The sequence below is a fragment of the Bombus pyrosoma genome, linkage group LG7 (assembly GCF_014825855.1).
Source record: "Bombus pyrosoma isolate SC7728 linkage group LG7, ASM1482585v1, whole genome shotgun sequence".
Lineage (NCBI taxonomy): Eukaryota > Metazoa > Arthropoda > Insecta > Hymenoptera > Apidae > Bombus > Bombus pyrosoma.
In genome coordinates this window covers 13,274,779-13,299,190 of record NC_057776.1, presented here as the reverse complement: position 1 = coordinate 13,299,190, position 24,412 = coordinate 13,274,779, and the positions used below count along the sequence as shown (strand labels likewise).

At 35.3% G+C, this 24,412-nt stretch overlaps 1 protein-coding gene across 8 annotated transcripts in view; it reads right to left on the bottom strand.

Annotated features, from left to right (window-relative positions):
* LOC122569776 overlaps positions 1-24,412 on the bottom strand; it is a 348,929-nt gene that overhangs the window by 73,618 nt on the left and 250,899 nt on the right. For 6 of the 8 annotated variants that reach the window (XM_043731353.1, XM_043731355.1, XM_043731354.1 and 3 more), the window contains 3 exons: positions 21,943-21,951; positions 18,902-19,183; positions 14,157-14,522 (listed from right to left, as the gene is read on the bottom strand). In XM_043731353.1, coding sequence (XP_043587288.1) covers positions 14,157-14,522; positions 18,902-19,183; positions 21,943-21,951 — 657 coding nt within the window. The remainder of the gene's footprint in view (positions 1-14,156; positions 14,523-18,901; positions 19,184-21,942; positions 21,952-24,412) is intronic. The other 2 variants (XM_043731356.1, XM_043731358.1) reach the window with 1 other exon arrangement.

Sequence of the window (24,412 nt, the reverse complement as noted above, 5' to 3'; positions counted from 1 at the left end):
ATCATATTTCTTTGCTTATGTTAGCCGGATAATTAAAAACAATATCTGGCTCGGTTTTAAAATTGCACGGTTAACGAACGAGTACATGAAGTTTTATTACTTGCTCTCATTTCTTTTCCACATTGCTTAACCTAGATGATATGCATAACTGAAAAATTTAATGGTACCTAAAGCGATTATTAAGAATTCCTCCATATGCAAATGCATGATAATCACTTAGGAATAAACTCGGTTAAAACACACTGTTTTAATAGCTGTCTTGAACTTTGCAAATGCTTTTGTTGTGTTTATTTATAGTTAGCCATGGCTACGAATTACCTATTTGCATAGATATATAATTATGTAAAATTCTTTTTAATATTTTGTTGGCACATTATGAAACTTAATCACAAAGTATTAATTATTTTACTAGAGAAAGAAATTTTCCAGTTATTTTAAGCTGTACTCTTCGTGTGGCTTCAGTATTTCTTGAATTATTAACGTAAATATTGTTTTGCATCGTGTTTTCTGCGCTCTGGCAAGATATGAAAATTTTAATTTGATTAAAAGCATACGTATCAAGCTAATGTATATCCCGCAATATACATATACGTTGGTTAATATTTACTAGCCATATTGTGTATATCAAATTTTATATCAAGATTTGTGAAAGGCAGATGTATGTATCATTTGTTATAGAAAAGATAATGACGTAAAAGTTTGAAAAATTTACGAACAATTATTAATTCTAAAATATATCAGTATCTACAGTTAATATATCTAATTATTATTATAATATCCTGTCGAGATTTATTTCTTTCATAATTCTATACGATCTTCGTAAAATATATTTCTATTTGGTGAATAATTTTTTTTTTAAATTTCATAAAAATCTTCAGATCTTTAATCTTTATTCCTGGATAAACTTGTTTTCAATTATTTTGCTGAAGTAGTTAAATTTGCAGAACGGAAAACGTCCTACAAGACTAATTGTTGCGCAATACCTTCAATTTTTTGGATGAAAGCACAACTGAAAACAAGTCTAAAATTATTTTTACAAAGTCGCCTGAAGCATAAACAATCAAATTAACAGATTTGAAAAAAACATAAGTTTACTAAATACTTGTATGTTGCTCACAAAGTTAGAGTTCCTTTCAAAAATATTACAACTATAATTTCCATTAAAAGACGTACTCCATAATTCGCTCTATGAACAAACCTATTACGACAGTTATATTCATAACTATCACATAAAACCTATGTAAAAGGTAATCAAAATAAATTCGCGCAAACTACCAATCAATCACGAAAATGTAGCTTACTGATTAGCGTCAATAACGAGGACGAAGCCTATCCCCGCGATGTCCGTCGATCGTGTTACGAAAAATCGGCTAGATCGCTGGTCGCAGCCTCCCATTGGGAGAGCTCATCAGTTTCTCGGTATTTCGTGTAATTTACTCAACGCGCGGATAACGAGTTTTGGCCTACAAAAGTCGTCGCGGTCGTTCTTCGAACAAGTAGCCCGCCGTGGGAAGCGCCGTCGACTGGGCCACGTGGTGGACAGGAATGAATCATGAAAACGAAGCGTAAAACTGGCTCGTCGGGGGATACCAAAGAGAAACTGCCGGAGAGACCAGTCGGTTCTTACAGTAAATATAGAAGCGGGAGAATCTTGCGTAAGCTCGTCCCTCTCTTTCTCTCTCTTTCCTCATTTTCCTGTCTCACCTCGTCGTTTCCTTCTTTAACTAACATGCAACCCTCTTTCAACCTTCTCCGTTCATCCGTCTCTCTACCTCTCCGCGCTTTTTTGGCTCCTCTTTTTTGACTCCTCCTCCTTCGCCTCCTCCTCCACCGCTACCACTTCTTTTTTCTTTCGTCCCTTCGTTTTTTACTCATCCCCCTCTTCCTTCTCCTTCATCCTCTTCGTCCCTTCTATTTATCCTTTTCTACTGCTTCCATTTCGTCCTTTTCTTCCTCGACCCCTACCCCTTCTTATACAGGGTGTCACAGAATATGTGGGTAACGTTTATGGGGTTGATTCGAAATCAGAAAACGATGGGAAACTCTACTCTACTACTTTAAAACTCTACTACTTTACGGTAGAAATGTGCTGGCATCAATGAATCAGCGAGTGAACCTTTCTCCCCGTCTCATTCACGCTTCGAGTTTCCGACTTTGAGATCCACCAACCGAAACAAATGACATACAGTTGCTTACTTGTAGAGATATTTTATGAACATGTCACGTACGTGTCTCGTACGAAACATTCTGGAATTTCATTAACGTCGTAACGAGATTCGGCTATGACGATTACATTGATCAAGTTTGAAACATACCTGAAAATGTACGTTACATAGAAAAAACAAGATATTTAGCGGATGTATATATTTCACAGAGGTCATAAAGCTGCATACATAATTAAAGAGACAATTATTTATTATATTAATAAGCTTGAATATTCAGTGCAACCATCCTTAATATTTATGTTGCATGATATATTTTTATTAAATATACATTTGTAGAAAATGTCTTGCAGTTGCTATATGTGTACATCTCTGATCATTAGTATTAGGACATCCGTATGTTGATTTAGTGTGTTACGTGATAATTGGTATAGTTTGTTATGGAAATATTTAACCGGCTAGAATTTTGTATTTGTACGGTATAACACTTGAAACTACATAGCAAGAGATTGTGAAAACTGTCTATAAGAATTTTAGAGGTAACTAATGAATTGATAATATGTTATCATTTATACAATTCCTCGATCTAAAGCACGTTGAAAGAATTTCAGATGAATCAAATACTCTAAAGTTTGAATCTGACGTACGGAATTATTTACAGCATTTACAACGTTTATAACGCAATAACAGAATATCTAACAGGTACAACTATAATCAGATACCTAATACATAGATACGACGAATATAAACAACACCGACGTATTTCAATTTATTACATAATTTTGGCATTTTTATTGCAACGTCTGAGCTCTTAAACGAGAATCGACGACGATTTTCTAATAGTTTGTCACAGGTTTTACCATATTTTTCTGTAAGTGTCTTGATACGAATAGGGGCGGTTCCAGAGTGCTTTCAGAATTTATCAATACATACAATCATGATGGTCATGTCTCGTCATAGAGTCGATGGAATTTCAAAATGTTTTATAGAGCACACACGATATACCAATATATCAGAGTTTCTTACGGTAAGTGTTCAAATGATAGGCAGGATTTCCACTGTTACATTAAAATGAGAAACACGAAGAATATGAATAAGATCGAAGAAAGGTTTGTCAGCTGATTTCTTATGCTAATATATTTCTAGCGAAAAAACAGCGTTGAATATAATTTGAAAAACAAGCCTTAAACGACATTCTTGTTAATGGGCATTTCTCACCGTTTCGGTACCTACAATCGATCTTATAAATTGGGAGCTTAAAAGCCAATAAGTACAAGTCGGTCGTTCGTTAAGAATGATTTATGTGGATCGCAAATAGCTTTTCATTGCCAAATCCTTCAACCGACGCGCGACGATCCTATCTAATTCAGGATTCGTAATTCCTGTAGCTATATCAAAACGACTATATCGTAATCAATAAACCGTTTCGACAACTGAAACTTTTAGCAACGAACAAATAAATATCTCTGTTTGTATAGCAGAAGACATTTTTAACGTAACACTGACATACGTCGATTCGCTCCTGTACCTTCCAAATTTCCCTACATATTTCGCGACACCCTGTATTCTCTCGTCCCATCTCCCTCTTTTTCTCCCTATTTTACTTCTTTACTCCTTCAACTTGCCTTTCCAACTCACGATCATTCCCTCCTTGCTTCGCCGTGTGGTTCGTGTGTCTGTTTCAGCCTGTCGTTCTCCGACGCTTTTGCCCTCTCTCTGTCGCGTCCGACCAACCCGTAACCGCCTCTTTCCCCTGCTGCCGACTCCAAACACGACTTCGTGTTGCGGAACGCCCGGAGGGAGTCGCTGCAAGGTCGTCAATTGCATCAGCGACGGTAGCTCTGCACGCTTCCTGCTTCTCTTCTTGCCCGCGCGCCACACCGCTCACGGATCGTGTTCGACGACGACCAACCGATTTCGAGTTCGTTCCAGTCCACTCTATTTAGACGGCCAACCGCGAAAATCCGAACGAAACACTCGTGCTTTCGATGCTTCGTACGAGTAGATATCATGATTTGTTCTTGCCCGTGCGCTACATCGCTCGCGGACTGTGTTCGACGACGACTAACCGATTTCCAGTTCGTTCCAGTCGATTCTATTTAGGCAACCAACCGCGCAAACCTCGTCCAAACACTCGTGCTTTCGATACTCAATAGGAGAACATATCATGACCTGTTGGATGGTTGCGGTATTTTATAGTTGTTCTGAGGTGATGTTCCGAGCTAGAGCAAGTTAATCGATCTAGTGATGTTTACGTGGATTGGGTGAACGACTTATCGTCGATGGTTGGAGATGGGTCAATTACAAACGAAGATTTTTAAGTTGAGCAGAGAGTTTACTTTTCTTTTTTTTTTTTTTTTTTTTGAGGCGTTATTCTGATGAGTAATTTGTCGGGTGATGATCAATGGTGGTTTGAGTGGTGAGATAGAACGAGGTAGATTTGAGGATTGCGATCGATTAATTTGATTAAGAAGTTCGGTTGTCTGAATTCAGACGTTGAGAAATTGAAAAGTTCATAGAGATAAGGCCAGACAGATTCGATATTTCAATTGCATTATATTTATTGGAAGAAAAAGGGAGGTATAGGTTTGGTATTCAAGAGCGCAAATGTTTGTTATTAGGAACGTTATTTGACTAAGACTTTATAGGAAGGTTGAAACAGTGACTTGACGATTTTGAGATGCTTCCCGTTGATTTACTCGAGTTATTGCAGCAACCTCTTCAATGTGGTTTGGATAGTTTGCGTGAAATGTGAGTTTGAATAAGGATTTGTTTATCGTTTAAATTTGGAATCTTTAAACAGCGCGTTCCGAAAATAAGACCGTATAATACTACAAATTTCACGTCTTAAATGCCACTGCACGTAACACAGGTCTTAACATTTATTTTTCTATAAAAAGCCAAGAAAGAGAGAGAATATGTACGTGCTTCTATATCTGATATCAGAAATACATGACTATACGAGGATATATGAATCACAGAACTCATATACTTGAATCAATCAGAAATTATCGATGTCTCTTAAAAGTGTTGTTGAAAGTCTTTGTTATAAATGTGATTTTCAATTTTAGTCGTTTAACTTGTTCGCGCAGTTCAGAAACTTGCGAGTTAACCTTACAGCATTCTTTAGATCGTTTTCCACTCGATCGTGTTTTCTATTATTAAAAGATTCTATATTAAATTTCTTCTTCTTCAAACGCTAAAAATTGGTAAAAATACGGTTAAAAGAAGTGCGAGTAAGAAATTGTCATTTGATGTTGCGAAGATGTACAACTGAAATTGCATAAATAACAATTAAGGGTCGAAAAAACTAATCATTGAGGAATTTGATGTGGATGTTTCAAGTTGGACGTAAAGTTTGACACGTGATGATCGGTTTATTGATAGTTAGATGATCACATTTTGGAAAGTGGCCGTTATTAGTCTGGATTAATTGCTTCTGCATTTAACTTAGATACCCTAAACTACGGTAGAAGCACATACGAAGCTTTGTGCGTTTAAGCTATTAACAGTTCGGTGGTGGTATTTTGTAAAGTAGCTCTTTATCGTGGTTAAAGATCTAGTTAGCAACCTTTTCGACACGATCAATTTACATATTCGATATTCTAAACTAAATTTACATAAAGCTTTAATATTAGAAAATAAGCAACTCGCTGCTAGATTAACTCTTCAAAGCTATCGTCAAAGAAAATTAAATTTATGTTATTACCGCTAAAATTTAACTAATCTTTTTCACTTTACATCGATAAAGATCGATAGAATTAAACGAACGCTATGTATATTTAAATGTTTCATCGCTATGCGATATTAAATAGAAAATAGAAAGATTGTTATTCGCGATGGTTGCAAATAACATGGGGATAGTATTTACGTGTGATGGAATTTCACCTTCGATAGCTTTTACAGATTTATTTTGCTAATATTTTAACAACTGTGTGTGTGTGTGATTAGAAGTTACTACGAACGATAATTAGATGTTTCCAATTGAAATCTCCTATTTAAACGTTTTACTTATCGATCTACCAATTTCATTAGATGGATAATTAAAATGTTCAAATAAGATATTCCAACGGAACTTCAATTCAGGAGCAACAATTTGTTCGTGTTCACTCGAGCTGAAAATACTGTTATCGATCAGTTGGAGTTCATTGCTGCTGAATTTGATTTAAACGCCTTAAATTTCTGTAGAAAGTTATACGGAACTTTAATAGTCATATAAGTTCAGTTGCAGTTTCATGTTGCAGTCTATGTGTTCATGTTGGACTTGGAATTAATGGCTTCCGTTCGATGTTATAATGCTATTCGAAACTTCTATTATCTATCTATTAAATGGTAAAGTAGTTTCGCGAACCATCTTTGTTTACGAATATTATAATCAAATCATTGTTTCTTCTCTACTTCCATCGCTCTTCAATAATAACATTCGTGCTCCAATTTAAGCTGCTATAGATTGAAAACAATTTCAGACACACAGACAAAATTCACATCTGAAATTAAGTATCATTTTTTCTATAACTGATTATTCGAATATTATTCGAAAGATTCCTATCGTAATTAAGCTCTATTGTGTATCGGAAATTGAAAGTGACTTGTTTATCATAAATTTCAATTAAATAACAAAACTCTCAATTTATATGAATGCTGTTCGCAGTCGGATCGATTAAACGCAGCAATTAAAGGGAAATATTTCGAATTGGTCAATAATTTATTTTTTAACAAGTTGATGCTAGACTTCAATCTGTCAGTGAAGAGCGTGCAGAAATTGCCGGATCTCGTCCAATTTATCCAACGGAATGCTATCTGACTGTTGTTCATTGTAACATTTGCAAAATATTTTTAATCGCAAGAATTTCTTCAAGAAGAATTACAATGAAAGTCATTAACCCTTAAATTTTAGACAGTGAAATGAGGTAACCGAAAGATACGATACAAGCAATGGAATAGTATACAAATATTATTGAAAATCGTCAAAAGAAACTAATTTATATATCGTTTTGGCATAAATATTGACACAGTAACATCTCTTGGAATGATAAACATTTTTAAAAAAAGACCGTGATACGGTAAATCAGGGACGCAAAAGAGATTTCCATAATTTGAAAAAGAATAATTTATCACAATCGTGTAAATATTTATGTGCTTCGATTTCTTCAAGCTTCGTGATACAGAATTCAATGTAGAAGAAGAGAGCGTAACGAGAAAAGTATTAAGAAATTTTGCACTTCGCTTTCGTAATCGTTACCTTAGTGAATAAGATTCAATAACGTAAACAGCCTAAAAAAGAAACTGCAAATGAAATGTTGCGTTAATAGTGACACCTGATGGATTGAGCAAGCTTCAAATCGCGAATCCGGTTCTTAGCAAATTCGCTCGAGCTTTCTTTTATTCGGCTATATAGGGTGCCTCGCGTAACTGGATCAAGCTATAATCCTGAAACGGCGAAGGATAGAAAAGAATTTCATTAAGCAAAATTGAACGGTTCCAAACGATGTGGTGATTCGCAAGTGGCAATCTAATCTTTAAAACGTCGTCGCTTGCAAATTACATCAGGTCGTGTATTATTCGAAACTATTTAATTTTTCCTTATGAAATTTTCTTCTATCGTCTATCGTTTCATACTTATAGCTTGTCCTAATTACACCGAACACCCTATGTAACTTTTACGTCTCTCATTCTACATTCACAGTTGAGTAAAATCCTCTAAATCCGTAAATTCTCGTATATCTGTTATCGTAGCATGGAATTCGATACAAATAAGCATTCGCTAAGAAGTGGACGAGAGAGAACAGCCATCGAACGCGAACAGACCTTACGTAACGAAACGTGATTCGTCGAGCCGATGAAAAACGTCACGTCTGAGACGGCAACCATGAAGTTTACGTCGAAGTTTAGCAACCGTGCACCCTACAAGGAAGTCGGCTGTAACGTCGTCAATTGCATAAGCGGCAGTAAAGCTTCCAGGTTTCCTGCTTTGCACTTCAATGCAGCCAGTCGACCGATCCTCAGATTTTATCTCGTTCTTAGTTCCGCGATGTTTGCTCCAAAGTGCCAAGGAATTCCGTGGAATTTCCACGGAATCCCGTCCGTTCTGACTTTTACGCGTCACAAGGCGTTTAAATATACGAAACCTTGCGCTGCTTGATCTAATAAATATTAGATGCGTTCACTGTTGCACGATGCTACGTCAATGCACGTCAATACAGAATCGTGTCACGATCGTATATCTCGATGATGATCGTAATCGTAATTGTATTTGGTAATTTTAGAAACGAGCATGGGGTTGGTTATCAAGTAGGTTTTTTCAAGAACTATAAATTGATTACTGCACTGCTTAAGTACGTAAATAGATGAAGTAGCCATTTTACGCAGTAAAATTGATCATTCTAATTGCAACGAATCGACAGTCCAATGTGACGAATGCAACTTCCTTTAATCTAACAGCAGCTCATTCAATCACAAGCTGCTAAGAAGTAGAATCTAAATATAAATCGAAGCCCTAAGTGTAGAACAAAATCCGTGCTTAAGGATAACTTTGACGACGATATAAATATAACAAATATAATTTGTTGGAATTCGTGAAAGGTCTAAAATTAGTGAATTATGTAGAATAATCTAAATAACGTTCACGTACCGTACAATACTTTCTATTCTGTTTTTTCTCGTTTAAATTACTCTTATGTCCCGTTTGCGTGCATGCGGTTTTTTGCTGCACATGCGAGCAGACGATAATGAAGAAACGAAAGACAAATGATGTATATTTCGATTCTACCAAAATGAAACATTTTCTTTTCTTTGTACACGTGCCTCAAATAATTATGATGATCCATAGGTAAATCGATTCTCCCTTTCTATTAGGGATGATATTTTTCTTAAAATTATTCTTCGATCTAAATTATCCTCGAACTATTCGTTTTAATATTGTTGATTTCTTAATTATTTCCCATGAATGCGCATGGATGGTCCATGACTCGATAATATCTGTGCTTGATAAATTACCACGAATAATATCTTAAATATTCTTTACGATTTCAAATGGACCATTTACAAATATTAATAAAGTATTCTGACAGAAAGGAAGTCGGTTCAGGAAATATTTATAATAAAAGATGAATCACTTATACGTAATTAATCTTCCACTCAAATTTTACTTCTTTCCGTTCTCTCATTTATCACTCATCATTCATCGTTTTTCGATTGTTATGTTCTTTTCGTTATTTTTTTAAAACCTCGTCAAAACATTTTTGCCTAAAAGAAGCTCAATTCCGTTCATAAATATTTGGTACAAAAATTTCACTAAATCGCTAAAATTTTAATTAACGCAGATAATGTTTCCATCGTTTTTCGAATTCCAATACAAGTTTTTTCAATAGAAAATACAAAAAAGCACTGGTTAATTATAAATCGATCGATTATTCCAAACTGTGATTAGCCATTTAAAGACGTCGAAGACACGTCGATTCGATAAAATAAATCTCTAGCTTCTGCAAGTGAATTGCACTAATTGCAAGTGTAGAATACTCCAATCAGAATACTCCAAATTCTTAGATCGTAACTATTTCAAGCAAATATAAAGAGAATCTCATAAAATAAAACGAATTTCGAAAGATTTTTAAACCGTGGACTTTTAAAGATTAAGAAACCAAAATAGTTTGATAAATAGATTTTTTAAATCAAATTTATGAATACAAATTTCGCAATACTTTGTTCAATTATTATAAAATGTATTTTTTAATTACTTAAAATTTGTGTAATTTGAAATTAAATTTTATTTCTGTCGTTTTATTAAAATAGCTACAAGAATTAATAAGAGAAACGCAGCAAAGTCAAATTTAACTAGCTAACTAGCTTTGTAACTAGCTTAAGCTAAATTTGATGTAAAACTCTTGCCATGTTAAAAGTAATAATGCATTTATAGGATTTGCATTTCTCAACATTTATATTACATTTCGTTTATAATGCCAGTATTATACAAGAATATAAGCGAATTAAAGATATAGGAAAGATGTAACATGAAGATTTCACGAATATTTATTTAAATATAACATTGTAAAAATTTTTCAAATATATCACTTTGAACAGAATTGACCTAATTATGTTTTAAGTGATCCGCTTCGTGCATTTCACGCGTCAATTATCATGCCTAATATGCATTAACCTACCTATATTGTAAAATTTTACTCGAATACTGAAAACTTGTATCGTATTAAACTTGTGCTTTCATCGTGTTAAACTTCACTCTCAAACATAAATGAAGCAGTATACATTTTCATAAAACAGATTCTTTCTCTCCTTACGGATACGTCAAATAAAATAACGCGAAGAAAAATGAACAAAAATTATTTCCAATAAAACAGTGACTTTAAATCGAAACGTACTACATTTATCTTCCTTGAATTCGTTGATACGTTTTGAATCAAAACACAATTGCTACGCCATCAGGAAAAGATTGTAAAAAAGTACGTCCTCGTAATATTCCACTATTCCAATCGTCGATATATCACTTAATAACATTTCCTGTAGAATTCTCATCTCAACGTTTCCGCAACAGAATCGCGTTTTACCCCTAAGAACGAAGCATTAAGATCACCATTCGTAATTAAAGTTGCCATCGAAGAAGCCCTTCGAACAAAGGACGCTCTAGCTCACCCCCTGACGATAATGCAGATGCAAGAAGACTTCCAGCAAGGTCAGCAATCGTATCTCCGACCTGTTCGAAGCTTTGATCCGAGGGCATCTCTCTTAAAATCTTCTGCCAGCTTCGCTAATCCCGATAACAAGTAAAAGGAAAGCGCAAGGACTTCTAAGAAATCGTTCTTTCGTGTCAGGGACAAATTACCAGGGTCGAATCGCGTAGAATAGAATTGAATGGCGTCTTTTACAAAGGAAGCAGGCCTTCTAGTGACTGGACTGAGGGAACTTAAAAGACTATATACAATATAGCACAGAAGTTCTATATCGACTGCATTTAGAGTCTCGTAATGGCAAATAAATATCAAATTGATCGGTAGATTCCGTCGTCTTTGTTCTTTGAGAGGAAAGAAATTAATTGTCGCAGATCTGCTACGTTGTTCGCATTATTTTCGATTGAAATTTACGTTTCGTTATCCTTGGAAAGTTTCTTAATTTCTGAAAAATTAGAACGAGTCGTCGTTGATAGAGTGCGGATATTTATGCAAACTTGTAGCTCTATAAACAGAATTAAAGAGATGGAACTTGCGCAGAAATTTGTTTCAGCCAGTAAATATTTTTACAGCTACTCTACTTTGGATATTTTAGATATTTTTCCACATTGGTCGCGCAATTTTCCGTACACGCATAAAAATCTGCGATCTAGTTATTAATGATTTCTTCTCTCGATTCTACGCCAAAGATCTTCTTAAAGAATCAATTCCTTTTTCTTGGTAAAAGAAAACATGGAACCGTCTGTTCAATAAAACATTGAAATTATTATCAGTTAGTCCTCGATATAAAATTCACACAGGTAATTCACGTTTGTCCCGGCGTTGTTGAATTTTTCATTTTTATTACCAAAATATTGCTTCAGCGAGTTTTCCTGAAGTTTCATAAACACTCAAACGAGCTACCACTTTATTTAAAAACTGCTGTAGAAGATACAATTTTTCTATCCAACGCTCGTAAGTACAAAGTGCAACCATCTTAATTTCATCTCATTTTTTTTTATCACTTTTAACTTCACCTAAGATGCACTTTGTCACAGAATAATTTACCGATCAAATTTTTATATGTCTTACGTCTCATAATAATTTAGCCGCTCCACTCATTTAACGTATTACTTAGTTTGCAAGACAAATTTACTTTGGTCACAAAAATGTCTAGGAGATTGATGTACGTATCTACTGGTTTTCTACGTACATGTAGAGCCTTAATGCGTTCCTTCGGCCAAGACAGGCTAACTGCACACGACAAACCTGGCCTTAAATTTGGCAACGAACAGCGTGTCGTGATTTATGTTAATCTTTGTCCACGGCCAGAAACGTTTCGATAGAGCTACACTGTGACCAATTCGTGCAAGGATTAATTGGACGCCGGCCTAGAATCGAAGCGTCTCTGAACGTGTTCGGACCTTCGTCGTGAAATATTGAGAATCGCCTCGAAACTCTGTCAGTTTATTTCGATGCTTTCGAAACTTACAAATTTACGCCATTTAAATAAATAAAATAACAATATTTTTGGAGTCTTTCAATATGAAGTATCAAAATTATACAACTTTATCTAATGAAAGATTTTTTTAGTATCGCGGTATATGGTACACAGGAAAATTTTGCTCTGCAATAAAATTAATCTTAAAGTTTAAAGGAATATATTGGGAATTATTGAAATTCTATCGATGCTATTCGAAATTTAAAATTTGTACGCGAGAAAATTTAGAAATTTGTTTCATTTTAAACACGTGCTTTCATTGCGAAACATTGGAAATATAATTAATTTCAAGATCTTTCTATTTTTTATTCAGGTAAAATATTACAAAGGAATATCTAGAGTTCCATGGAAATTCTATCAATTTACTGGAACGCTTTTGGAAATTAAAAATTTGTGCCGGAAGAATTTGGACGTTCTTAATGTGAAATATCAGAGGTCTAGAAATTCAGTTGACTGAAGATTCTTGGAAGCTTTAATCCGCTGTTCAGAAAAATTGATTGGGTCATTTATTATAAAAACCTTGAAATATAGCTAATTTCAAACGCTGATATATTATTTATTACTTATGAAAAATGCTACTTCTTCATAGAGAATATATTAAAGATCACATTTTTCAACGCCATTGAATTATTTTGACATTTCTAGAAATTCGAAGTTAATGACCAAAAGAATCTTGATATATTTTCCAGCAAGACTTTACGCCTTTACTTTTTAATAGAGATATCATAAAATTACATCCAAGCGATATTGATCTCAAACTATCGTTGCCTAAAAACTACACGTATCGTAGAAAAATGGTGTTTCACAATATCCAAAGGTCTACGTCCGCCGATCAACGGCCTAGCTAACCCAGAAACCAACGATCTCGTCTTTCGCAACTAGCGAACTGTCCGATACTCGGCAATCAAACGAAAAACGACAAGTGTCAAAAAACGAGTCCCGTTCCACAGGATCATCCTAACCGATCTACTTTCGAATTCCTCTTGTAGAGGCGTGACCATTCCGTATAGTTCGAGATCCGACAATCAACCTCGCTTTGGATCGTTGACGTATTAACCAGGAAATATGTAATTAAGTAAAGATCCCTGTGAATTGGGACGATAATATTTATTACTGGATGTAACGATGCGAGAGAAGAAACACGTGGCAGTTAATCTTTGTACAACGCGAAACAGAGCAAAACCATGTAATACTCGTGTAGCTATGTAATAACAAAACTGTAAATTATAAAAAAATAGACAGACAACTGAGATATATTAAAATACAGTCTGATATTTTTCTCCCAATACTCATCTTTCAGGGATTTAATAGTCCTCCTTATTTATTTATATATATTGCAACATATTAATTATCACTGTTATTATCGCCAAATAGTAGGAAATATCAATGTTTAGTGGTCTAAGGTGTTCGACCAAATGTTCTATCGCCTTAAATTATGTATTAAATTATTCCTTCTTGGAAAAATTTTTACAATATTAGTACTGTTTATAAGATGCATTATATACCGTACTTGCGTAAGTGATTTCAATTTTCTACAACTTTTCATTTCAAGAGTTTGGTCCGAAAACTTCCGACGATCACTCTATCTAAATTTTCAATCTGTAACCGTTATTCCTTTATGTTTTACCAATTATTAACCGATTACTATCAAAGATTTAATTGCCTAATTATAGACTTCTCTACTCGATAAACGATTCGGCAAACAGGTTACGAGTTGTTGTCGATGGGCAACAGAACTGAACGTTCTTAGCGCAGATAGGTAGAAGAGAAAAGAAGAGAAATAAAGAGAAGAAGAAAAAAGAAAAAAGGTAAATCAGCTAGGGCTACACGTACCGTTGCTGTTTCTGCAAACACACGGCTGCCTCGTCGATTTGTTCTCCAGTTTCACCGGCTGACCTTGACTCGATAGGAAGGCCTCTCGTTTCTTGCCAGTGGCCTGGACAACCTGGTTGCCATTCTGGCCACCCTGCACCACCATCGCGCTCGAGGTCGAGCTCGTAGGGCACGAAGTGCCGTTCACAGTGACCGAGCATCCGGTAGTCGAACCTGTCGGCGACTGATACTCCTGGAGCAACACTCCCGTCGTTGGTACCACATTCCCTGTCGAATTCGGTGACGAGAAGCTGTTGATCGTCAGCGTTGGCGCGTTCCCGGTCACCAGAGACAGTTGTGGGGAAAATGTGTTCTGGTGCAAGCCTCCTGTTCACAGAGAACATTGTCATGTCAGTATTATCAGTGGTTCTACATTTGGTTGTGTGAAATATATCAATCAGTGTAATAAATTAATAGTATACGAGCGTTTAGAGATATTTTCGTGAGCCGCTGAAAACATTCTTAAGGAACATTTCCATATGATGTTTCTTACATAGAAACGAATCTTGAGATATTCTCTTTGCCACTCTTTTTCATTTTTCCTAGTTTATAAATTCTTGTACTACCCTACCACTTATATACTATCCTAGCCTACTACCCTAATGTACTAACCCTAAGATACTACCCTTAATCAAATGTTAGAAAACGCATAGAGAGAGATTTTGAACGAGCCGCAAGAATGAACTCTGTGAAAAAGATGTGAATGATTTTATTATAGCGTGTAATAAGTTGCGATCGGTTTGGTGAAAAGTTTAAATTTTACTATACAGGATTATATAGTTATATTATTGAGGATGATGAATAAGGGGGAAAACTGCTCGGTTTACGGTGAAACGAATTTTAGGTGTTATCGAGTTTGAATCGCAGCAATATTGCATAGAATGTATAAGCTGTTTGAAACCAGATAAATTTGAAGTATTGGAGAGTTTCATCTAAAGCAGGATTATGTATTTGTTATATATTATTATATATTATTCAGTTAATACGTTAATCATAGTAAATATTAGTTGTCGCGCAATGTTGGTATATATAGGATAATAAACCTTTAATGTTACCAACAGATACGTGCTTAATTAACAATTATGGGATAAATCATATATTCTCGCTTAATTTAGGGATAAAGTTCGCATACGTTTCAATTTTCAAATTGAAACGAAGTACATCATTTTATGTTATGTATTAGCTAGTATGTACATGATATTATTCAAAGAAGTGCAATCGATTAAAATTCACTGCAAAGTAATAAGTAAAAATGCATTATTCATTGTAGTAAACATCGTCTTTATTCTTGAATATTACCCAACATGTAGATGTACTTCTATTTTTAAATTATTAATGAATTATTCAATAAAAATGGCTTAATTCTGTCTGGTAATTTAAACCGTAAAGTAATAACTTTTTAACTTCTTAATTTACTTTATCTATTAATTGATTGTTAATTGGATTATAAAATATTATTTTTACGAAAAAAAGCAATTTCATAAAGAAATAAACGAAATGAGAATGAATAAACGAATTTTAGACCGAAATGATTGATGCTAGCAATGGTAAAAGGAAGCAGACAATAAAATCGAGTAAGATCCTTGCGATTCGGATAACATTAATTAAGCTATTGACCACGAAATATGTGGCTAATTATTAATACAATATGGTAAACGCAATGAAACCACAATGTCGACCAGCTTCAAACTTCTACTCGATAAACCGATTTTGTACAATTACCTATACTTTTGTGACAAACGTTTCACCCGATTCATACGTTATTTGTATAATAAAAACTTTATGCAAATATTTGTTTTATTCCCACTTGCATATTTTAATTCGTAATAGCGTCGATTATATCAAACAATTTTGCGGAACGAGGTTGTTTTCAAAATAATTATATCACTGTTATTAATACATTATAGAGATATGTATTAGGAACAAAAGGGAACATATTCAGATAATACAGAAAAACACGGAGAAATGTGATATAATAATATAAATGTTATACGACACAAAAATTACTAGAGCATCTCATTCTACACTGCAGCAAATTTCTCATTGTTAGTTGTAAGACACACTGTAATTCCGACTTTGTAAAAGATAATCTGGAAAATTCGGATCTAATAAGTTCAGCTGCTGAATTTTGTAAAATCAAACTGATCTTTTCCAAAAATGACAAATGTTTTATCAACAACGTATTAGAGGTATTGATACGATAACAAAGAACCAATTAAAAAAAGAAAACGATAATACGTCCTGGAGGAATAAATTTCTCTATTTGCTTCTGATACTTTCAGGATATAAAGAAAAATCTTATAAAGTAAAAAAGTATTGAAATAAATAATACAAAAAATGTAAAAATGTTTGAAAACTATCTATATAAGACTTAGGGAAAAGATCACTAATTTTATTGGAATTAAAATTTATTAAACTTCTATGTACGTTAAGAATAAAAGAATAAAAATTCAGTCTATCAATCGTTATAGTTACAATTTAATTTTTATTAAACATACCGAATAAGAAATAAAACCGAACCATGCGCGTAGAAATAATTACCAATAGATTACATCAATCGCGAGATCAAAGGCTGCGAGGGAGCAACTCGAAGTGATTTATGAAACAATTTCAATTACATACACAGAGGAACATACATACATAGGAATTCCAACTTGGAAATTCTTTCTCACGACCATCTTATTTTCCGACATTGTAAGCTGCTTAACGGGCGAATCGACGTCGAACTTGGAGAGCGATTCGTCGGCATAGATACAGCCTTAAAAGTACTCGAGAGAACGTTGAATAACCCTGTGTCAACTTCCGCGGTGATCGAAGATTATTCCAGCATTCGCGTCGAATTAGTCGGCAATCGAGCGCCGATTAAACTCTTTCCGAACTTGTTGAATGCGTAACTTTTCGTTCCGTCGTTTATTACGGTAACACGATCGATAAAGTTAAACGAGAAAACTTTCACCACTTCCTCCTCGATATCTTCGAGATCATGTTTGGATGAATCAAAACAAGTTGCTGCGTTTCTTTTTCGTCATTTGAATCTATCGTTTGCGTTGGGTGGGACAGATAATTTTCGCCATTTTTTACCGTATTAAATATGCATTAGTATGTCCATTATTATATTTGCACAGTTGATCGAGATATGCAAATTATCCTTCCAGAAGAATAATTATAGAAGTTTCTGGAAAAATGGCTGACAAGGCAGAATGAAGACTTGGAAAGTTTCTAGTAGATTGAATAATTTATCATAGAAAGACGATCTAGAAATGATAATGAAATTAAGAATAATAATTTGCAAAAATGAGAAAACAATAATAATGGAAAATATAATTCTTAACTCAGCTACGTTTGAATTAATAATAATTATGAGTCCTGAAGAATGCCGATTTTCATACATTTACGAGAGAAGTAAAAATTTCATAACATTTCAATTATTTGATTAACAGATACACTGCATATTTATGTAGATATTTATGGTGTTTATATCTGATACACGACGATTCATTTTCATCAAATATTACTCCTTTTTCAAGATACCTATATTCGTACGTAATAGAATATTGGATAAAGTTACGTAATAGAATAATAGACGAGGTTATACAAATAGTTAAGTAGTAATGAGTTACATTGTATGATTTTATAATGGTATTTTTACAAAATGTAAAAACTTCCTGTTAGAAGATGGTCGACTTTTTGAAGAAACGCCACATATGTCTAGAACTACTTGCTGGATTACTTCCTACCACTTTCTAAAGTTCTATCTCTTTTTAATTAATATTTACTGTCAATATACTAATACAAATTACTTTCTCTATTGTATCAACCTTGTTATTCGTCGTGTTTTACAACGGCGTATGAGAAAATAACTAGATGAGTGATAACTCTAAAATTTGGAGAGAAAATGTATTGTGGAAGGAAAATTACTAACTGTCGTGTTCATCCCCTTCTATTTTTCATTTTTAACAGTAACAATGATAAACGATGATAAAGTAGCCGAGATAAATAAAGTGCTCCGTGTATTACTTGCCCTTAACAACATTTAATTCTAAAAACGTGAAATTAAGATTAAAATCAAATTGCATCACGAGACCATTAATGTTTCTCGCAGTTGGATTAAAAGTAACTTTGCGCAAACCAGCATGATCTCGATGGTTTAAAGGTTAACGAGTCGAAAACATTTAAGATTTTTAATTCGATATATAAAATAATATACGACGGTATCTAGCATAATTCATACATATCTTATATTTTCAAAGTACATTTGCACGCGACATAATAACCTTTTCTAGAGCACCTGGTATTTTTGAACAAATTATTATAAAGTGTATCGTTATTAATAAAAAAATACTCTCGAGAACGTACTCGAATCAATTGCAAGTTTATTCATTTTTTACCAAAAAAATACCTAAACATTCTTCAATTATTTTAAAAAGAGCAATCCAGTATAATCCTAACGAAAAACTTATCAGATTATTTGTTTCTTACAACTTAAAACTAATTCGATTCCTAATTTAATTCCAAACGACGAGAAAAAGAAGATCTCTTCATACTTTATAATATAAAAAAAAAACTCACCATAATAAAAATGATGAAAACCAGAAAATTCATCCATCACATTATTCGTTTCAAATTAACAACTTGTTGGTACTAATTTCATTCCAAACAATATATCTTTTCTATAATTTATAGTTAAAAAAAAAAAAAATGCTCACCATGATGAAGATGATGAAGACCAGTCAGATTTAGTGTATGTTGCGTGTGCTGGGTATGCTGTGTGTGCTGAGCGTGATGCAAGCTGCCTACGTTCACACCAACACCTTGAAGACTAAGCGCTTGTTGACCCGGAGGAGCCAAACTAGCCAAATTCTTGGCCAGCAACTCGAGCTGCGTCACGGGCACGGGACTGTAGGGTGAGCCAGGGGGTGGCGTGGGAGCACCCCAGGTGTAGCCACCCACCCCAACTCCAACGGCGGCGGAAAACACGCTCTCTGAAACTACAGAATCCGACGATTAATCGATTTACTCCTTCTCTGGCTCCCTAATCGGAACTGGGCCGCTTTCAGAGTCACAATAGTCACTTTGATCCCAGTCAATTATTTTCCCGATAGGAAAATTGTACGTAGAATGTGCACAAATTGCGAATTGTTTCCACAGTGACAATAGCATATCTGTGTCCAGTCTCGTGGAAAATTTATATATTGTAATCTTTCAGGGAAATAAGAAGGATCAAAGTGAAAAATTTGATGAATAAAGGATTCGCGCCAACAACAAAGTGGCAGTTCCAAAATATGCAAATCGCCTTTATTAAGAGAGAAAGAAGTTCCGTATTGGAAAGTTCCACATTCAAAAAGTGCGAAAGTTTATTATTACGAATAATCAATCGATTATGGCTTTATAGCATCATTTAAAAAGTACTTGATTTTCAGTTTTATTTTGTATTGGTTCGTTGAAATTTCTGTAAAGTGGAAGTGCCTGATTGTGCCTTATTGCAGCAACCGTTTCGAGCATTACTTGCAAGCAGGCTTCGAATATTTATATACAGATTCATATTTTTATGAATATTCAGAAATGCAATCGAAGTAGATAGTTGTTTCGCGTATTAAACGTTATAAAGAGCGTTCTGTTTTCGATGTTTTGTATATTTGTGCATATTATACACATTTTGGATACTTCTGCATATTTGATCCTCGCACGATCGATGTTACGTGCATGCAAAATTATATTTTAACAAGTTATCAATTAACTAAACGATGAATTTATTCGCTTTTGATAAAAGTGGTTTCATATTTGAATATATTCTGCACCCTTTACAAGATCATCCGAGAAGATGTTTCTTTATTATTTATAATTGATACGAAAAAAACTATTCTTCTCGAAGGCTAAAAGAAAAATTCGATCCTAAAAGGGTAAAAGTGGGTAGTCTATTTGAAACATTTTACGATTTACGTGGATTTCTCGATTTTTTCGTTTCGATAGATCAGAAGATAGATCGGATTTCTTAAATTAATTCCGACTGTAAAATCTAACACATTTCGCTATTTATACCTTCCCACTTGTTCACGTGTAATTTTTAATCTGCGCAATTAGCACTGAAATATTGAGATTATCCTTATTATTAAAATTTCGTAATAATGTAAAGCAGAACATAAATTATTAATGATGGAGGATATACATATCTACTATTAATAAATCGTGTATCTTTCTATATTCAATAGAAATTTAAATATGCAAAAATGTACGGAATGCACATCATATGCAAAAATATACAAAATATTCAAAGTAGAATATTCAATATAAATATGTATCCTCCACTTTGCAATTCTACAAATGTCTACACTGGCATCTACACTGTACTTAGTAATTGCAAAAAAAGAGGAAACTAAAAATTTTGAAAAGATTCGCAGCGTCAAGCCAAGTCATTACACAATTGGAAGCATCGATGGAATTTGAATCGAACTCTTAAACGACCACCCTGAATTAACGTCGTATTAATTCCATTGCATCTTATCGATATAAAAAAGAACCAAACGAACGACACTCGTCGTCAATTCTCAAACCAATTCATCAACGAAATTCCATCGAGGCAGAATTTCTCTCGTCGTTTCCAGCAATAAGCAAAGAAGCACGAGGCGTGGCATACGCCGAATGAAAAATCATTCAAAAAAAAAAAAAAAAAAAAAAATCAAAGAGAACGCAGTCCAGCGAACGCAAAACGTCTAACAGCTCGACTTGTGACTTGGATCGTAAATCAGGCATGGAGCCCTCTCACGACAAGGATCGTTCGCGCCTCCACGTTTCGAAACGCTCTCTCTGCCAGTGCTGCTTCGCCTGTAGACGGTTTGTTGCATTTCCTGATTTCGCGAACGATCGTCCAAAGCCTCTGTGTACCCGCGTATGAATATTAAAGTCGGCGTGTGACGCGTTACCCGATGGGCTTATTGAAATTTATCGCATTAGTTCTTCGCCACTTTCGATAAATATGCAATAAACGACCGGCCAGACGGATAAATGGAAAATCTATGCAAATTCATTTAAATCGGACGCGACACTCGCCGCCGTGAACGGAAGAGAGACAGACAGTGGCCAGAGAACTGGGGAGAGAGGGCGAAAAGCGAGCAGGGCGAAGGGAAGTGCACCGATTTGCTTTTTACCCTTGTGCCGGGCGGTATTTTTGCTTTGGGGATGATACAGTGACACTTTGGAACAAATCGTCTCGATTCGCAGAGACTCACAGGCTGTTTTGTCCCGATGACGATGGAATCCTCTGACGATCTTCCAGTTATTGGTCTGAGAGACCTTTGAACAATTGGAAGTCGTCAGGTGACAGAGTGCGTTTCGAACGAGCGATACTGCTCTTTTAAGAGTTTCAATTTCTTCGTGGATGAATGGAGTTGAAATAATTCCGATCGTTCATCGGCTATTGTATCCTTCTGTCTTTTGATGTAACCTTTGAACCGTTTCCAGTATACGATACAGCTAATTTGTTTCATTTTCGTTGTTTGTCTCTTAGAAAACAGGATAATATTTCATTTATCAATGTTGAAACATCCATCGTATGACCTAGTTTCCTTAATGTTACGCTGTATTTGGAGTAATTATATTTGATTTATATAAATGTATTATCTAGTATACCATGTTACGTACAATAACAATACTAATCTGCAAATTAATCTATTCCATCGTACCAGTTGTCAAGCAGATATATCTCACCCTAGCAATTCTGGGCGATGATACTCCTGAATATTGCACTCACCTGTTCGTTCTGCTGACCATCCGCAGCATGAAAGAAAAACGAAACGTACGAATTATTAATGAAGAACTCTTTGCCGTAGACTTACAACTTACAAGGCACAGATGGAAATCGAAACCTTTGATTATCTGTCTCTCGTATAATCGAGAAAGAAAGCCGTAATTTATATCATCTACTCTTCAATTAGAGTAAGTGAAACAAGTGGAGTGACATTTCGAGACGAATAAAGTACTAGAGAGTTGCCTTTATTTAATTTATGATGTGGTAGAAAGTGTTTGAAGCGTTTTAATCCAAGGGAAAAATTAAATATGTGTTTCCAATATTGCATTATTGATTGTCGTCCAATTCTTAATTGATGAAAAAGAAGTACAAGTAATATGAGCTTCCGATATGTTACAGATTCTAGTCGCATAACCCGTACTTGTTTCACATAAATTTGCAACTTCGTTTTCGCTGCATTTGCAGTTCTACCTCTTGCACAAAACGAACGAGAAATGATCTTTTTCGGAATATCGTAGCACGCGATTACAGAGTGCAAGGGTTTATTTTCAACTGAATTTGAAATTGCGAATTAAAACTTAAAATGTTTAAATCTTAGATGTATACGTATGAAAAGCATAAGAATTGTAAATATCCGAGTTCTTTTAGAGATTAGGTATGTAGTTTTATATAACTTTCAGAATATTTAAAAAGCGATTACTAAATATTCATTTGTATGAACTAAAACGTTACGAAAGGAATTTTCAAGTCAAGCTGTAAATTAGTCAGTCATCTACTTAATAAGACAACGTTTCGAAAACAAAGGCAGTCTATTTAGACACATCCTTAGATTTATATTCATGAAATATCTAATTCCCTTTGCACGTTTTATAAATTTATTTCAATATCGTCAAAAGTAATTTATCAAATCCAAAAATCTCCGATATGTATAAGCCTTTTAGAAAAGTCGCGAGGAGCCTGAAGCAATACATGTTTAATGAATTGGAATTAATCGACAATGTGCGCAATTTTGAAACTGTTCATCCGTAAAAAGAACAGCAAATTATCACTTTATCATATTCCTCCTCTGTAATTTCCATATCTGATTATTCCGACATAATCATCGGAATGACATTTCGTCATAACACGAATTCGCCGTAACTATAGCCTTTCCAACCCATCCCAAAAGATCATCAACTACCCATAACCCAAAGGCCAGCCCCGATACCATCCACCCTCGACTAAATTCGCGTATTCATTTGGGATTCGAGCGGTCGGTGCGGATGGAAAGCGTGGCGCGGACTCGGGCGCGTTCGCGCCACGCGAGGCGGGCCAGCTTGTTCGCGTGGATTTGCATGGCGGGCGGGGATAATCGAAATCTCGCCCGCGGCTCGAGATTCGATTTTAGACAAGGGGCCACGGCGTTAAAGAGGAATCGATCGGCGTCTAAGGTGTTTCTGCCGGTACGTTCTACGTACCAGCTCATCCTTCCCTTTTTCTTTTTCTTCCCCAACCACGCGTCTCTGCTTCCTCTCTTTCTCTCACTGCCTCCAAAAAGCTCGTCTTTAATTTCTTTTGCTTTCTTTCACTCGCGCGGACGCACGGTCCTCGCGAACGGCGTTTTGGATTACACCTCGAACAATGAGGTCGTTAGGGGCGAGCGAAGGAGGTAGAAAGTAGAAAGACGCGGCTCGCCACCCTTACCACCTCTCCACCCCCCTGCCCCTTCTTCGCTCGCTCTTCTGTCCACTTCTTTTCGGTCTTTCTGTCTTTTTCCTTCGCTATTCTCGCGTAGAATTCGCGATCTTTCTCGCTCGCTCAGCACGACGAACCGGCCAGGATACACAGAGAACGCGCACGTTACGATGGAATTCTATTTGGCCGAGACTTTTTCGTCCTCCCCGCGTCCTGCCCACCACCGGGCCCACCTCATTCACCCGCTTTAATTGCATAATTGCGCCATTGTGCGAGCAAGGAGGGGGCCCCGTGAAAGGCCAGTCCCGCCGACGGGGGCAGCTTTCGAGGTGAGAAAAAATGCCGAGGGGCCCCCTCCACAAAACGACTTCGCCAGGTAGCCAGCCACGGTACGATTACGATTTTTCGCCCGCGACTCGCCATTGCTCTCTCATCTAATTAGTACAGTTTTAATTAGGCGATTCGAAACGCGTTTTCGGGCGGCAAAGAGATATTTTTCTAGTCAGTTTTTGGATAATACCGAGGTGGAGATTCCGAGAAACGAGTCAGACGGAGACGAGTCAACTGGTCACTTGGATTTTCAATCCTTCGACTTTGAAAATCTTTTTATTCGCAAGTATCTTAGTTTTTAATAATCGACTCGTTGATTCATGTCTGTTGGAAATATATCGTGTTGAAATTGTGTTCGTCAGCATTTACTTCTGTAGGTAATTATACAAGTTTCTGGTTAAAGAATTGATTAACAGGTTAATCGATCAACCGCTGTTTATAAATTTCTTAGTTTTATAACTCTAGGTGT